This window comes from Lissotriton helveticus, chromosome 9, assembly GCF_964261635.1.
Source record: "Lissotriton helveticus chromosome 9, aLisHel1.1, whole genome shotgun sequence".
NCBI lineage: Eukaryota > Metazoa > Chordata > Amphibia > Caudata > Salamandridae > Lissotriton > Lissotriton helveticus.
Window position 1 is genome coordinate 481,396,787 of NC_136070.1, and position 18,009 is coordinate 481,414,795.

Genomic DNA, 18,009 nt, shown 5'->3' on the forward strand with positions numbered 1-18,009 from the left:
AGGTACATTACTCATTCCTCCAGTCTGAATTATATTGCTTGGAAGTGAATGGTTCAACAATAATTTGGTTATAAGATCCTAATTTGAATCGCTATCACTGTCCTCAACTATATTCTCTGTCTCTTACTTCTTTTTCTTGCCCTTGCGTTTACTTTTCCCTTCTTCCTCACTCGTTAGTGTAGAATACAATCTACCTCCCTCAGTAATGTCTGTCATCCAGGATTTCTGTTCCGCATTCTATCTAACTTCTGCACAAGTGTGTATAACTTTCTTGACCCTTCTTTGAAATCTCTCTCTCCGCCTAAGATGAGCTGTATGTTCTTAGGGATTAAGTGCTTTGTATTGTGTAGGTCTAGAAGGCGGTTTCCCTTCATACAACGTCCTCCTTAAATGCGCAATAGTCCTCAAATTAAATGTGCCATAGCGAAGAAATGTCAAAGGACCAGTGATTTTATGCCATTGTGCGAGCGAAATACATGTGTGAAGACTCATGTCTATCGCCATAATATGACCTGGTGTACCTCTGGGTGGTGCCTCTTCTCCTTTTCTAACAGGCACAGTCACATCTCCCTTCACTAGTCTTTGTAATGCTTTAAAGAATTTCATTTTCGATTAAAATATGCAATATTCACAAATGACTTTTAGCTTAAACAAGACAATTATTTTTGACCCACAATTCTCTGTTCAGTGATCACAACCAATACCAGCGCGTCTCTCTATGAGGTATTCAACCAATACCAGCGTGGTGCTAGACTAACCGACCTATGACAGCGCGGCACGCTGTGACATCAATTTATAGAAGCTCTCCCTCTTTCACAATTTTTGCAAGCGCGTTTTCTAAACTGTTTTTAAGCAAAAGAAATGCAAGCAATTTCAACAACTACTCTGTCTGCTCCTCTAATGAAATTAAAGATTACTCATTCACCCACGAGACAGCCAGAAGAAACACTTTCTGACCTATTCTTACATTCACGTCAAGTGAAACCTCAACCAGGGGGATCTCACTCAGATTGATACAGTTCTTCCCAGTGTACCGAGATCAACTATACCAACCACATCTCACAATCACACAAAGATAAAGTCTCTATCTCAATAATGCTGTCGATGGCGTCTCACGACCAGCACCACAACACAGAGGACAACTACATCCATTGTCTTCCACATTGACAACTTGACTTTTAGTCTCTTTGTCCCAGGATCTTAGGCCACAATGGACTTGATAACCAATACAACATCTCTGCATTAAGCACCATACTCACACATCAACTTAAATCATCTCTGCAGAACACCACTCAGCCACTGAGAATTACCGCAATCTAAGCATAAGGTATTGCAACGTGCAACCCTATTGATACTCACATTCCTCCACTACTACACTTAATTTCTGAATAGCTGGAACTCTGTCCATCCTTCAACCGAACCATGGGCTTTTGGGGTTTGGACTGGGCTTCGGCAATTTTAAGTAGGGCACCCTAACTCCTTCACCTCAGTTGAAAACCATCCGACTTGCTATCAAATTGATCGAGCGCTCTGCGCCCACTTAATTACCACTTGTCCTCTGATGGACTTTTCTTATCTGACTGAGAGGGGAAACAGCCATCACAATGCGGCTGTTTATCCGCTTACCATTACAATGCAAGCGTTACCACGCATGCGTTGTAACAACGCATAGTCATTACTATTCTTTTATGACAAGGTATGTGCTTTTACCTTGCATGCCTTTACAACGAATTTTGTTGTTAAGGTATGTGTGGTAAAAGCACATACATTGGGAAATCATTTAGGGGATCCATGTCATTGTGAGGAAACAGAGGCTCTTCTGTTTCTTCACAACAAAGTGCACCGACCCTCACACATAACCAGAGGGTGCCAGGAGGAGAGAGAGAAACCATGAGGAGAGAGATGTAAGGGGATTGGGCCTGGGGGTTACTTTTTTAGTGTAAAAGGGGGTCGGTGGGGGTGTGTGTCGTGCAGGGTACTGTTTTAGGGTTTAGGGTAGGGTCGGGGTGGTGCAGGGTAGTGTTTTAGGGTAGGGAGTTGGCTAGGGGTCTGAGGGTCTGGGGGAGGGTCATGCAGGGTAGTGTTTTAGGGTAGGGAGAGGACTTGGGGTCGGGGGTGTTGTGCATGGTAGTGTTTTAGGGTTTAGGGTAGGGTTGGGGGTCGTGCAGGATAGTGTTTTAGGGTAGGGAGAGGACTAGGGGTCGGGGGAGAGTCGTGCAGGGTAGTATTTTAGGGTTTATGGTAGGGTCGGGGGTCGTACATGGTACTTTTTTAGTGTAAGGAGAGCTGAGGGTCAGGGGGGTTATGTAGGGTTAGTGTTGTAGGGTAGGAAGTGGTCTGGGGATGTCATGCAGGGTAGTTGTAGAGTTTAGGGTAGGGTCAGGGTCGTGCAGGGTAGTGTTTTAGGCTAGGGAGAGAACGGTGGTTGGGGAAGAGTCATGCAGGGGTGGTGGTTTAGTGTAGGGAAAGGATTTGGGGTTGGGGGTCATGCAGAGGTAGAGATTTAGGGTTTAGGGGAGGGAAAGGATTGGGGCTCGGGGTGGGTCATGCAAGGATACTAATACAGGGTTTAGGGTAGGGCAGGGTAGTGTAACCTACCTTAGATACTTTTACCAAGAGTATACCTTTACGACGCATGCCTTTTTATTGTAATGGCATGCGTGGTAAAGGCATATTCGTGGTAAAAGTATGCGTTGTAATGGTAGGTCTTGGTGAATGACTACGCGTAGTAATACCCGCATTGTAATGACACGTGTGGTTTTAGTACGCATTGTAACATGTCATATTCGACTGAGAGGTGAAGGGAGTTAACATTTATTCATTCAATATCATGAACAGTGCAACCCATTTGGCTACACAAAAAGGACGGGGAATCCGTAACTATGGTTAAGAAGATTTATTACCAATTTGCAATCAAGTTAAGGTACTCGACTCTTAGTACCATACTATAAAGATACGTAATAACACCAGGAATGCCTAACCTCCCAAAGAAGTTTAGGCAGACCAATATCAAACCAAGAAGGAATTCAGTCACAGCAATACAAAAGATTAACAATAGTATCTGATGCTCAGAGAAGAGTGTCAGATTTTCTCACGTATACATTAGTAAACCTAAATCTCCTAAATCAGGATCCAAGAGGATGGTTCTTAGAATCCTAAAAAAATCTTACAAATCAGGGGATTTCCATAACGGAAATTTCTACGAGGCAAGGAAAAAAATAAGTAGGAAAGTGTTAGCATTGCAGAAGCTCGGTAAAGATTCTTTTTGGGTCAGGTAAATAAGTGTTAGCCTAAGCCACTCTTAGGAAAGAATCACAGAAAAGCACAGATGTCTAAACTTCTCAAAGTCAAAAGGAAAAGTGCAGCAAGGGTCTGGAAAGGTTCTGAAAGCATACTGAAGAGATCCGTTCTCCAACAGTCTGGACACTAGGTGAAATTTGCAAGAGTCTCTTGGGCAACTCCCCTCTGGATGCCTCATTGTCTTTCTCCACTCTCACATTGCAGACTGCAACATTCGCAAAGTGTCTCTCACTGGACATGGGAACAACATCTTCTCACACTGAGGCCAGGTTGTAACACTGCTGAATAGACCTTTCAGTTAGTGCTCTGGCTTTTCATGTTATATTGTCAAGGCCTTCTTCTCAGGCTCTCTACTTCTATCACTAGTACAGTAATGTATCCATTCTCAAACTAACAATGCATGTGAATACCTGCAAGAAGTGATGTATTATTTTATAAACAATGTTATTAGTTTTGCAATTACATAATACAAACAAATGCACAGTAGACCATCAGTACATCTCCATTGTGTGCAATCACTATGCAAAAGCAAATAGCGCAGTAGCTTCACAGTATCCCAGGATCAGATAACTTCAGCAGTTTTAGAGCACCTAGTCCATGCCCATGTCCCCAACCATTTATTCAAAATCTTATGATATTTGGCAGGGCATCCTCTAGCCTCGTAGAGTGGCTTTTCCTGCTTGGCACACCAATTCACCCCTTATCACCACTGGTTGATTGTTGGAGGTGTTTTATTTTTAAGTGAGCAGCTATATCCCTTTTGGCCACCATGGTGGCCATGCCCAGAAGGGCTCTATCTGCCCTTGAACTGCTGGACCCCTCTAGTATCCCCAGCAATAGCAACGTCAGAGAAAGTTTTACCTCCCAACCCAACAACATTGTAAGCTCCGCCACTACCATCTTCCAATATCTTTGAATGTTGGGATATTCCCAAACCATTTGTAGAAATTTGGTGGATTGTAGGAGCATCTGTCGCAATCAGTGTGTGACATAAGACCCGCTTTGTATAAGTGGTCCGGCATGAGATATGCACAGTGAAGATAGTATGTTTGGACCAGACGTAATCTTGAGGAAATCATTATGACCCTTGGTGTCATCATGGCATCTCTCCAATTGTCGTCTTCCAGTGGACCCACCCACTCCTCCCATTTCCCCCGGAGGGATCCATAAGAGTCTGGGGTATTAATGATGAGTGTTTGATGTGAAACTCCTCCTCTCCCAAGGGATCCCAGCATGAGCGTCGCTTTGAGGTGGCTGAATTCAGGTAGGGAGGTAATGTAACAAATTCCTAGGCAGTTAGAATATAATTGACATGCTGGCTGGTCAAAACATTAGGGAAGAAAATGATAAATCTGGCTCCGTGCAGAACATATTACAATTTAAAACATGGGTGTTTCTTTTATTCTATTTATTTTTGTTAAAAAAGAGGTGAAAAGAGGTTGAACATAATACATATTTAACACATATATCTCTGAAGTTAAAAAAAGGGTACATAACAGTTTTGATACAGTGATTAGACCCTATGTCACGATGGGTATAGGCTGTATTATAAAAAAATCAATACACTAAAAACATATTTTTTACATTCATATAATACACCATTTATACAAGGTGATTAATGTAATGTGGCTGCAAACTGATAGTAGTCTCAACGCGCGTTTCGGCACAAGGGTGCCTTCATCAGGAGTGCCACAAGGGAACGAAGAGTTTCCTATTAAAAAAAGAATGTGTATATATATACAACCATTATTTAATATCTGATATATGTATACATGTAATCAGTGTTAAGATACATTTAAAAAAAAAAGATTATCTAGAAAATCTAGTTAACAAATGTCAATGCACGGAGCCAAACGTATTGCACTAGATCAGTAGTTCATTCTAGGTATGCCATGACTAATTAACTTGGGAAAACAAATAGATAGAATGGAAAAGGACATAAGAAGAGGGATAGGTACGATTGAGGAAAAGTGACAGCAACATTTATGAGAAACCTGTGTTGGGTCTAGCTACATAGTATCATGCTCTGATATTCTATATAACTGTGATTCATGGAGTAACCCACGTCGTACATTTTAGACGATATTTGTGGTAAATGGGCGCAACATTAATATAGATGGATGCTTTCTCTAATGGGTGACTCTGTATATTGGTAATGCTAGGGGTGCTGCGAGCGGATCTTTGAGGTTGATGGTACAAGCGAGCATTACTAGGTTAGAAGGTGCCCAATTGGATTAATCTTTTGACAAATTGAAAAGTTACCTTTTTGGTAGGTTGTTCAGGCTTTTTTTTTGCTTTTTTGGCGGTGGGTTCCTACAGCTAAGGATGTGTAGAGCAGTCCCCACGGCAATCTAGGGTAATCTATATTTAAATTTATATATGAGAACATGAGAATTATTGCAATGAAAGATAGAAATACATGTGATTTGTAAAACGAAGGAATATGAGATAATGTTACCTGTATTAAGGTTGTTCTGCGGCCCTGTGACGTGGGTTTGAGCTTCGTAGTGGCCTTTCTATATGGGGAGTCTGTGTAGCTAGTTTGCTATGAAAAATACATATCGATGCTATATTAATATACATGTTATCTCGTGATAGATGGTAGCTGAAAATCGTGTGAAATGCTCAGGTTATTACATTTACAGAGCTCACCTATATTATTTAGGGAAGCAAGGAGGCGAGGTAGATAAAAAGCAGATGGACCGTTGTTGATACTTGGCCGGTCGGGTGTGGCAGGCCAAGGTCGGCACTTCATGCTGAATAAACAAAAGAGATATACAGGACGTCGTATTTTATATGTGGCCTTTGTAGTTTGTTGACGCAGGTTTTTAAAAAAAAAAAAATATGAAACAGCGGGAATCAATTTACTCACCACTTTGGAGCTTAATAGTTCTGTAGGTGAAAACCGTCTGGGCCAGATATTTTAAGATGAAAAGGGGGATATCTGTTCTCCTGAAGCGGCTGCTCTCAGGTAGGGAGGTGCCATGTGCTATATGCATGTGTAGAGTGTGGCGTAGATGGAGGTATTTATGAAATTCAGTCAAGGACAGCTTATATGCAGCCTGAAAGTCTACCAACCCCCCTCCACTGCTGACACTTCCCTCAACCATTTACCATGTCATAGGGGAGTTAGTTGTGTGAGTGTAGAAGCCCAGTCCATGTGAGTCAGCTTCTCCCTCCACCTGAGAAATACCATTTGTGTCATCTCCGGCATGGTGATGGAGATCGTAGCCCCATACAGCATAGCCATCAAGGTAGAAAAGCATATAGTGGCGAGTTCCACCCTATATTCTGGGTTAGGCCATCCTCCTGCGAACTAGTCATTTATGACAATGAATTGGGTTGCTAAATAATAAAGATATAGGTTCCTCATGCCAAGGCCCCCATCATACGTGCCACAATGAGAATTGGCGTACGCAAATCTGGATCTCTTGTTTTGCCATAAAAATCGCGAGGCAAGGGAATCAATCACCCGGAACCAGTGTCGAGATATCTCTTGTGGAAATGTTTTAAAAAGATACAAAAAATGCCGGAGGACTATCATTTTGTATAGAGCTATCCTGCCCATGACATTCAGGGGGAGGGATTGCTATTTTTGCAGATCAGTTTTGACTTTCTGGATCAAGGGTGGCATGCTGAGGGTCCATGTAAGGGCCGGATGGAGTTCCACTTGTATACCTAAGTATCGAAAATGCAGCCTTTGTATATGGATATCAGCCTGCGAGGTCACATTATCTTGTGTGGGAGATTTTGGCAGGATTAACATTCAAGCCCCATGCCTCTGCAAAGAGCCGGAAGATCCAAAGGCGGTAAGGGACGCTCTGGCAGGGACAGAAAGATATAGGAGGACATTGTCCCCGTATAGGGCTATTTGGTTGTCATGGTCCATGCCCTACGTCCAGCCACTAATCTGAGCATCACACCTAACGAGGCGAGCTAATGGCTTGATTGCAAGTGCAAAAAGGAGTGGGGACATCCCTGCCTGGTCTCCCTCCATATGCAAAAAATCAGACAACACCCCATTTACCTAGGTTCTTGCTGTAGGGTTGGAGTAAAGTAGTCAAACAAGTTTTTGAAACCGGAATCTGATCTCTGCTCATGTCAGGACCTGAGCAAGGTATCCCCACTCCACAATTTCAAAAGCTTTCTCGAAACCTATGAGAATCAAAGCTAGTGGGGCAGACAGTAAGTGTTGGAATACAAGGGCCATGTGTAGGCTCCTCAAACAGTCCAGAGTAGTCCTCTGAAGAATCCACATTGGTCCGCATGGATGAATGTCTGCAGTATGCGTTTCAATTGTGTAGCCAGAAGGGTAGCCAGGGTTTTGACTTCTCCAATGAGAAGCGAAATGGGGCAGTACTCTCCGTTGGAGACCGATGGGGGCTCGGTCTTAGGGATCACTACTATAATGGTATGATCAATTTCGTCTGGGAAGGAGCCGACTTCCATCACCTCCGTATGCAATTTTAATAAGTGCAGAACAACTATATCCTTGTATTTAGCATAAGATTTTGTAGTGTAGCAGTCCGGGCTAGGAGTTTTCACAGTTGCCATTGCTGCTATAGGCCCTGTTATTTCTTAGAGTGTGACAGGCTTGTCTAGTTCCCCCTGCACTGCTGGCTTAAGTCATGGGGGGGGGGGTATTTCCGTCAGTAGTGGGGGGGGCGTCTCGTCTGATGATCTTGGCAATGCCGCATACCATTTTGTCTAATAGGTGGAAAATGGTTGGACTATAGTCCAAAAGTTGTGATGCATTCTATCTTGGTTATCCATGATTTTCGGAAGAATCCTACCAACCAGTGGTCGGGATGCAAGCAAGTATAGGAGTTTGCCATTTTTGTCACCCCAGCCATATACTCAGGCTGTAGTTGTTCGCCAAACCTGTTTTGCTGCTTCGAGGAACACAGTACATATCACCTCCTGGAACAGCTATACACGGCAGCCATCATCTCCACGGGGTGGAGAGGAAGGCCACTTCTCCAGTCAGAGATCCCCTGCCTCAAGACAGGTGATACGTTGGTATGTGGCATGTTCCTGCTGTCTTACCTGGGCTTTGGCATGTCCCCTGACAGTGGCTTTCTGGCCACCGAAGAAGTGTCCAGCAAGAAATGACATGTTAGCAGAAAATGGGAAACAGTATCTATGCAGCATGGTAAACTGGCCTACTAAAGACACTTAAAGTATTAACTCAGTGGTGCACATTTGAAGACCTCATGTGCGAACACATTTTCCGATAGACGCAGAACGGCCAAAACCCTTCGTTTCATCTCACCCATTAATATGCGTGTGCACATTTAAACACAAATGAATATAAATTGTCAGTACATTAGATTTATTCTACAATACAGTAAATCCCAAATGTATTAGTATAAGTATGTTTAGGACTATATTTTAATGCAATATATGAAACATTAGTGTACACATTACATAAAACTAATTTGTTTCTAATATAAATTAAGTTTTATAATGTAAATATCGTTACTACTCAACATCCAAACAGTAAATGTTATTTAATGTATTGTGGTACACTGATGTTAATCAAATTGATATTTATTGTGAGTACATGTTTAATACAGTTTAAAGCACACATTATGAATATATTCACTAAACCTACAGGAAATGCACTTTAGTAATAATTTCAAGTGCAACACTTATTTTAATATTGTTAAACCACACGAGAAATGTGGTAAGTGCAAATTCATATTATGCATTTGAGACGAGTAAAGGTGTAACCAGAATTGTTCTGCACCACTCCTCTTTCCTCTCTTCACTGACATTTTTTAAAAACATGCCCTTATTGTTAACGTCCTCCTATCACCACCTCATTCTTCTCTCACTTATATTCCTTCATAGGCCTCACACTTTGCTTCATACATCTCTTCTAAATTTACAATCCCCTGAAATAGCCTTACCCCATCACTATCAAACCGACCCCTTGATGCTTCCCTTCTATGACCTGTGTACACAACAGCCCACATCTCCTGCTGAGTTGATCCCCACACTGTGATCTGCCAGTCCCTCTTGTGCACTGTCTGCCACCATTGGTCTACAGATTGTCAAATCATTTGATTCCTCTTCTAGAGTTCTGTCTTACTTAACCTCTCTTCAATTACTCTCTCAGATCTGGTTACTACCCTCAGTGTTTCAAGTCTATCGTGGTATTACCTGTATCTAAAAAAACAACCCCTCCTACTGATGTTGCCCAGCCTGTTAATGTCCAGTGTCCCAATTTCCGTTCTTCTCTAAAGTCTGAGGCTTATTTTACAAGCTCCTTGCACAGCTGGTGCATCTCTTTATTTGATGCACCGGCGGCGCAATGTGCTTGTCCATCTTTACAAGGCCACGTAAAGTCAACCTGCATGACTTTTCATGGCCTTGTAAATATGGCCTCCTATTGGGCCAGATGTAGGTCGGCAAATACCGGTCGGTAAAGGCCGATTTCGGCCGTTACCAACCGGTATTTGCAAATGGAGATGTAGGGGCCTTAAATTTACAGAATCGGTATATTTACCGAATCGGTACATTTACCGATTCGGTAAAATACCAATTCTGTAAATTTACCGAATCGGTAAAACAATATGTAGGTGGCACTGAAAACAGTGCCACAGGCCCTTACCGATTCGTTATTTACCATGTAATACTATTGCATGGTAAATAACGAATACCCGTGTACATGCACATCTGTGCATGTACACCTGTGCCATGTGGCACACAAACATGCCCTAAGAGCATGTATGTGTGTCACATGGCACACAAGCCACAAACAGGGGTGCAACAGGGTGTCAAAGTGACACCCTGTCCCCCTTGGCAATTCGGTAATTTTACCGATTCTGTAATTAACGAATCGGTATTTGCCATTGAATCCTATGGGCTTCAAGGCCCATAGGAATCAAAGACAAATACAGATTCGGTAATTACAGATTCGGTAAATACCGAATCCTACCGATTCAGTATTTTTTACCGAAAAATTACCTACATTAGATTTACCGATTCTTGAATACTGAATCGGAAAAATTCGGTATTTATGAATCGGTAAATCTAATTTACCTACTTCGGGCCCTTAATGCATTACTCTGCTTGAAAGGGGTATTCCATGGGTGTTACTGTGGGTGTTCCCATGCAACAACCATGGAACTTGATGCATTCCCAAATTTACAACATTTTGTAAAACTGAGATTGCGTCAGAATCCTACATATCCCCAGGGGAGGCATAGGAATGGCGCAACGAGGAGGCATACTTTAGTTCTCCTCGTTATTCCTCTTTCTATGGGTGCTGCATTCTGCTGCACACATAGAAAGAAGAAAATGCCTTTTATGATTGTTTTTGTGCAGGAAGGTTTCCCTCTCTGCACAAAAACAATCATCCCCGCAACGCAGGCACCCTTGCAAAATGACGTGGGTGTGCCTGCTCTGGCGCATGGCAGGCAACTGTTCACCAGGAAGGTGTCATACTGTTGTTAATACGACTCATCCCTGTACTTTGAAAATGACGTATTATGGTGCAGCTAAATGGCTTGTGGTGCCGCTCTGTGTCGTTTTCTGGTAGATGAGGCCCTCTGAATGTCTTTTCTTCAAGAGGTTGACCTCATTTTTACCTCTCAAAACCTACTTGACCCACACAGGTTCCCGAGCCCTGAACTCTCGTGAAACTGCCCACTCTCACGTGCCACATTTCATGACCTTTTTGTGCATAGGGCTGCGTGAGGGCTGCGTGAGGAAGGAAACCTCCTAAAATTTAGAAAGAGTCTAAAAACGCTATTGTTCAGGAGAAGCCTGAGCATGGTTTAACTGAGTGCTGCTCTCTGCTTCTATTCCGTTATGTTATTGTCTTGTACCATCTTTCCTGGCGCTTAGAGACCTGTAGGTGATTAGGCGCGGTATAAAATTAAAATAACAATAACAATAACAATAACATATTTGCCTCCAGTTTGAAGGTGTTCTGGCTGTCGGTGTGCAAAGAGCCACAACAGCTAGTAGGCTTGTCAGCCAGGTTGGCAGGGGTGCTGGTTGTGAAGGCTCTGGAAATTGTTGTAAAAGGTGTTGTAAGCTAATGTTTAAGAGAATCCGTCTGGTCCTTTAGTGAGGTTGGAAGCTTGATTGGAAATGGTTACGTCTACACTGGTTTTCATTTGAGAAGGTAGCTGTTATTAGTTGAACTCAACCTCCAGCATTTTCTAGTGCTGGTTAGGTCCGGTATAGGTGGGTAACTGGACACTTTCTGTGGATCTACTTTAGAATTTTTAGGAAGGGATTTATGCTAGCATGTTTGGGATTCTGTGGGGCAATGTTGGATGCTAAAGATTCAAAGAACTTGGTGATGAGAGGGAGCTATATGGAAATGTCTAGGTTTGTAAACTTTCTGCTCCATTTCCTGTACGAGTAGACCTGCAACTGATGGCTTGTTCTTTTATTGTTAGATACTGGCTGATGATTGATTAAGGACGCTTACATGCAGAGCGAAACTAGTTGTTCAGAATCCCCTGGCTTCTTGTAAGCATTATTAAAAGGGATGGTCTTTATTATGTTGACAGTGTCTTGTTAGCTAAATCCACTGTTTCAGTTAGTACTAATTGCACCTTTGTTAACACTGTTAGCACAAGGGTTAGTGTTGAACAATGGCAACTGGGGTGGGAAGCCCATTGGATCCAACACACATACTTGTTGGATATGACATCTAGAGGTGCATAGCCAAATTTGTGGGCCTGGCCCATTTAACATAATGTGATTCGATAAGGGTCTCAGATCTGTGTGTATGCGTATTTACTAGGAACGTAAATGTCTATGTGCCTAATATTACGTTGATGTTATCCCACACAGATCACAGACACCTACTATATAAGGGTCTAATTGATCAGCACATTCTAACCTGCGCTTGGTGGTCTAACAAGACACACTGGGCCTCATTTATGAGGCAGTGCGTCACTTTTACGCCGCCGGTGCGTCACTTTTTGTGACGCACCAGTAGCGTAAATAATGTGCCTTGTTGCACCATATTTACAAAGTGACACATCTAGGTAGATGCGTCACTTTGTAAACCCCTGCGCCACATTATACCTGCACCAGGTATAATGTATGCAAGGGGGCGTATTGACGCAAGGAAGGGTCGTAGAAGTGACGCAGTGAAATCTATGAGATTTCACTGCGTCACTTTTAGGACACCGTTGCGTCAAAATCTTGCGCCTGCCTCACAGCAGGCGTAAGACTGATGCAGGCCCTTTCACATGGGGCTTTCCCCATGTGAAAGGGTGCATTGCTGGAGTTGCGTCACTTTTGTGACACACTCCAGCAATGCGTCACTTTTGCGCTTACAGATACGTCAGAAATACTGACGTATCTGTAACTCCTTGCGACATGATGCGTCATACATTAAATATGACGCATCATTGGTGTCGCAAGGAGTGTGCAGTGAAAACTGACGCATCGCTGTTTTCACGCAGCGATGCGTCACTTTTCATAAATGAGGCCCACTGAATGTAAGTACTTTATCAGATGTCTTGACCGTGATACTCTGAGGCAAGCATGACAGTCATGCTATCATGATTACAATATAGTGTGTTTCCTCTTTTGAAGATAGCAGGATCAGACCTTTATGGGCCATTCTCTTCTCATCAGATATACCATGCTCTACATATGCCCTGCTCATTTACATTCTTACAGTATTTGCTGCACATGCGCTGTGCAATAGGATCTCTTCACCCTCACACCTCAGCTTGTATTAGTGCCCATGAAAATCTGGTCTAATTTCCAGCTCTAAAGTGAAAAAAACATAAATATTTTGTATAGGTGTAATATATATAGCATGAACGAGCTACAAAGGAAGTGAGTGCAGTACAAGAGGTAAATGTTCAACATAGGGAAGCAAGAAGGCACACGTTGTATATGAAAGAGGATGAGGCCTGGGAGGGTCAGGTTGGTAAGAAACTACTTGCAGGCCCAGGATGATGAAGGAAGCATAGGCGCATGGTAGAGAGGGGCTCGAACCAGATGGTGGTGAGTGTCACAAGTTTGATGTACAAGGGTGGTCTTTAAATGTCAAGAAGTGCTACTTCAAAGGTGAGTCTTTGGATCCTTCTGAAGGTGGATCAGTGATGTGATATGCTGGATTTGAATTTGGATGGCATTCCATTCTCTTGGTGTGTAGGGTGACAAGGCATGGCATGTTATGTTTTCCTTTTGTATTTCCTCATGATGCTACACCTGTTTGTTGAGCATGTTCCACTGGAGGTCTTGATCAAGGCCACAAGACTTTTTTTTCTTTCTTTCTTTATTTTTTGGATCCTCATTCACCTTTAGATAAAATGGATCTCGGCCCAAGAGGTGTCCATTTACCATCTGAACCATTATTACCAAATACACCATTGCAGATGTTTGAAGAAAAACAACTCCAGCTGATTCCATTCTGCCAATCCAGTTTAATCGTAGGACCTAAGGGTCTTAAGGCATGGTGGGATGTTGCTAATGATGGCCCTGCAGATAACTGGGGTCTTGAAAGTGATTTCTACTAGAAGCGGGAGCCGGTTGAGTGTTCTGAGTGTCAGAGTGATTGTATCACATTTGTGAAATCCTTTAATGGGACAGGCTAATGCCTGTGGAGCATTCTTCAGCTGTGTCAGGTGGGTCTCCGGGGGTGAGGGCGCTACTAAATAGCCCTTAAGTAAATGGGGATTTTGAGGGCTTCTCAACAAGTGTTTTGAGTGTCCCCTCCTCTCACTGGGTCATTCTTGTGTGAAATGGTTTTGGAAGACCCTTTGCTGTGAATATTTAGGAAGCATTTGCTTCTTTTTTACCACTTTTATTGATCAATATAAATTATGATTTCATTTTTTAGCATCAAGAACAACCACCGTATTTTACAAATCCTTATGGTGGGAATGAAGACCGTACATATCCACTTGCAAGGTATTGTTTTGCTACTTTCTCAATTCCGTATGTTGGTTGTGGTACGTTAGAATAACTCAAGCCCGCCATGTGCAGTGTTGTCAACTATGTCAGTTCAGTTGTCATTATAATGTTATCAATAATGTCACAGAATAGGTCATGAGTGTGGTAATATGTGAGATCATAAGCAGCGCATACGGAGGGCGAAATAACTATAACTGTTGAATGTCAGTGTTTTTTTAAATTTAAAACGTTATGTTTAAGTTGACATTTTCACCTAACTATAACATCACTTTAAAATTCGTTTTTTTCATTGAATTTCCGAGTTTTTCTTAATGCAAAGTAAGATATTATTATTGAACCTTTTTTTTCAGTGAATTTTCAGGGTTTTTGAACGTAATGTAAAGTAATATTTTATTACCATACGTAAGGCTAAACTTCAGTGTAAAAAATAAAATTACCCCCACACCATGGGAGAGAACTCCCATGGTGTGGGGGTCATTAGGGTTAATATTTTACAAAATCAAACTCCCAGTTTGGGAATTTTTTTTTGAAAAATAAGAAACGTCTTACATTGATAGAAACCTCCATGAAGGTGGTTCCTTCCAACATATAGTGATGTCCGCATGACCGACGGACATTTATACATTTGGTTGCCGGAGTTAAGGCAGGGTGGCAGGCGTAAAGTCCTCTGCCACCCCGTCTGCCTTTACTCCCTCTAAATCAGGCCCTCTGTCTAGAGTGGCACATGGGCGAAAAAGGTTTGGTTTCAATGCTTCCCCAAGTGATTGGCAGTGGTTAAACTACGTGCAAGCATTCGTCCATCACGTTTGGGTATTTAATTGCCAGTACTATGCCTGCAAAATAGAGACTGTCGCAGCTTTCCAAGCCTTCTACTGCCAATGTTTGTGAATTAAAAAGAAAAATAGTAAATTTGCATCCATTCAAGGAGTATTTCTGTAGGTGCAGATTTACCAAATTTTTTGTTAAATCAGTCACTATATATTTTTAAGTTTGTGATAAAAAAAATAAGAAGTCAGAACCTCTTAGTGAAATTAGGATGACGAGAAAAACCAAGAGAGACATAGTAAACCTTACTGAGGGCCCACAGTCCCAACTTCAAAGCGAAGAAAGCATTTATTTGGTGGGTGTTGCACCCCAACCACCCTGTATTTGTGCCACCATTTTGATGGCTCCTAATTCCTTTGAACTGCAGTATATTCACTCACACTGGACCTCACAGTCAGGATTTCTAGAGGACCCAATGATCCATACACAAAACGTGAAGGCTGGTTTTCAACAACAATCACGTGTGACAAACCGGGTAGCTAGGACTATGTATATATGAACTCTGGAAATTCTGAGATAATCTTCTGGAGTTTAAACCGATGGAAATAAAGAGTCTGAGAAATATCCCAGTGTGCGAAAGCTACAGTGATAGGTATACATCTGAAAATGTTTGCAAAAACCGTATTGAAGATCAATGCCTCTTAATGTAGCATGACTGGCATGGAAGAATAATACATTTGTTTGCTTCTAAAATGGTTAATACTGTCGTTTTGGTACATATATTGGATTTAAACTTGTACAGTTTTTTCAACCTTTGACAATAGTCTTTTCATGCATGTTTCAGAGGTCCTCCTGGCCATGGCTTTCTGATTAATGCGGATCCCTCTGAGGTGAGACAGCTTTATTTATACATAAGAAAAGAAATATAATAAAATGTCTCTTTAAAAGTTTGGTTACTCTAATAATGTCGATGGTTATTCATGATCTTGTACATTTTTGTCAATAAAGCATCATTATACTCAGAAAGTTAGAGAAGCAATGACTATTGTGGATGTACTCTTTAAATAAGTGGGAATCGCTGTCTCTCTCTCTGGCTTTCTCTTTCTTACTCTCCTTGCTCAGGAAACAGAAAGTCGCTTTTATCTCCAGTTTGAGGTTGCACCACCCCTGACTTGTCCTTTCAGGATCATCCTTTCAGGATCAATAACTATGCTATACCATTGATTGCATTTCCTCCAACACTGGGAAAAAAGTAACAAAAAAATATTTTTTAGACCAGGGATCGCCAAAGAGTTGCTTGGGAGTTACTGGTAGTAACCATCACCCTCAAAGTTGCTCTCAGATGTGAAGACAAACCCAGTACCTCATTCAGAGAGTCTGTGCATAAAAATAAGGCTGCACTGCTAATCTTAAGGCTCTTCGGTGACAGCCGGCCAAACCAATAGTAGAGGCTCATAACACTCAAACACACACTATGTCAGTCTATGGCGTCTGCCACAAGACCACCTTCACCACTCTCAATTTAGCTAAGGTACAAGGAGATTGGCCATGTTGTAGGTTCTACCCTGGCAGTCACACCATATGCGTGTACAATGAGCCATGAAAGAAGAGTGCCTCAAGTAACAGTAACCAGTGTTGACCCACTGAATTGTGGGACTTCAGGAGCCAGAGTTAGAATGTGTTATATGTGGGTGCATGATCAGTCCAAAAGCTGAGGAGATCAGGGTGTGAATCCAGAGCTGATAATAATAGTAGCCTCTATATATGTTGATCTGTGTGTGTATAGATATGTTCAGACTTATGTGTGTGTCTGTGTGTGTGAGACATTGTGCCCTTCCCTAATAGTGTTTTTCCCTGGAAACTATGACTGATGCCAAGCATTACCAAAAGTATACACTACTTCTCATCAAAAGGAGTCATTCTCTGGTACACTTGTGTCTTTTCATGGTATAATAGTTCCAAAGGCATAATAAAGTTCAACCCTGACATTTTGGCCATTCTTGAACTAGTTGTGGCATACTGGCAGCCATCTTGGCATATTAAGAGAATGAATGGCCTACTTTTAGCCATCCCTGACATAATGGTGGCCTCCGATTGAATCAAAATGGCGATGACTGATATATGATTGTCAACCTTGTTGTTATGATGTACTGCCTTGAACAATGGTGCATAGTAAGGGCATCCTTAGTGGTATGGAAAATATCAATGTCCTATATAAGTAATATCTAGGCATTTGATGCCGACTCTGACCCTGTGAGACATCTGTACATGTGAGTAGGTGATGAAAATGACAAGGTAATGTTTGGGGACTTTGCATTTCCTAAAAATGAACACTGATATTTTGATTGCAAAATATTTTTTTGCAGCTACGGTTTTTGTTCTTTTGGGTTTCTTTGTCCAAAATAGATAGTGGAATGTGATAGAAAATAATGTGTATTTTCTAATTCTTATATGCGGATGAAGACAAAAGGTTGCATTTCCAAAGCACATTTAAAGTTGATATTTGAATGATAATTGAAGTTGAGATGGAGAGACGTATTTATATATCCTCTGTGCCAGAGGGCACATAATGCTGTGACTGTTATGTCATTAGTTAGGTGGAAACATTTAATATTAGTACGTTTTTTCTTGCCATTTCTGCTGGTAATCTCACTTGAAATGCTTGGGTGATCACTACTGATAATTCTACTTAAGGTGATTAAAATGGAATATTAACATATGTGGTCAGTATTTGACAGTAATAACTTTTACTACTAACTCAGGAAAAATTGCGTTCACTTCTAAAAAAAGTTGTAGACCCCTGGAATAAAATGCTTATGAGAGAGAGAAAATTGAATATAACAAAGTGCATGATGATTGAGTGTACTTTATGCAAAATGCATGCAAATGGAAATGTACAATATACATATATTTAGAGACGTAATCTTATTGCCCTTTTGAGACACATGAAAATTATGATGCAAATCGCAAATATGATTCTTAGATATATTCATTCCACAAGAAAGCAGACATGTACCTATTTTGCGTCAAGATAGTGTTGAC

The 18,009-nt window shown here is 41.6% G+C and overlaps 1 protein-coding gene across 2 annotated transcripts in view; it reads left to right on the forward strand.

The window, feature by feature from the left end:
• The window catches only part of LOC144781452 (coiled-coil domain-containing protein 170-like), a 782,697-nt gene that overhangs the window by 43,883 nt on the left and 720,805 nt on the right, over positions 1 to 18,009 (forward strand). For both annotated transcript variants that reach the window (XM_078660314.1, XM_078660315.1), the window contains exons 2-3: positions 14,129 to 14,199; positions 15,812 to 15,857. In XM_078660314.1, the coding sequence (XP_078516440.1) occupies positions 14,129 to 14,199; positions 15,812 to 15,857 (117 nt within the window). The remainder of the gene's footprint in view (positions 1 to 14,128; positions 14,200 to 15,811; positions 15,858 to 18,009) is intronic.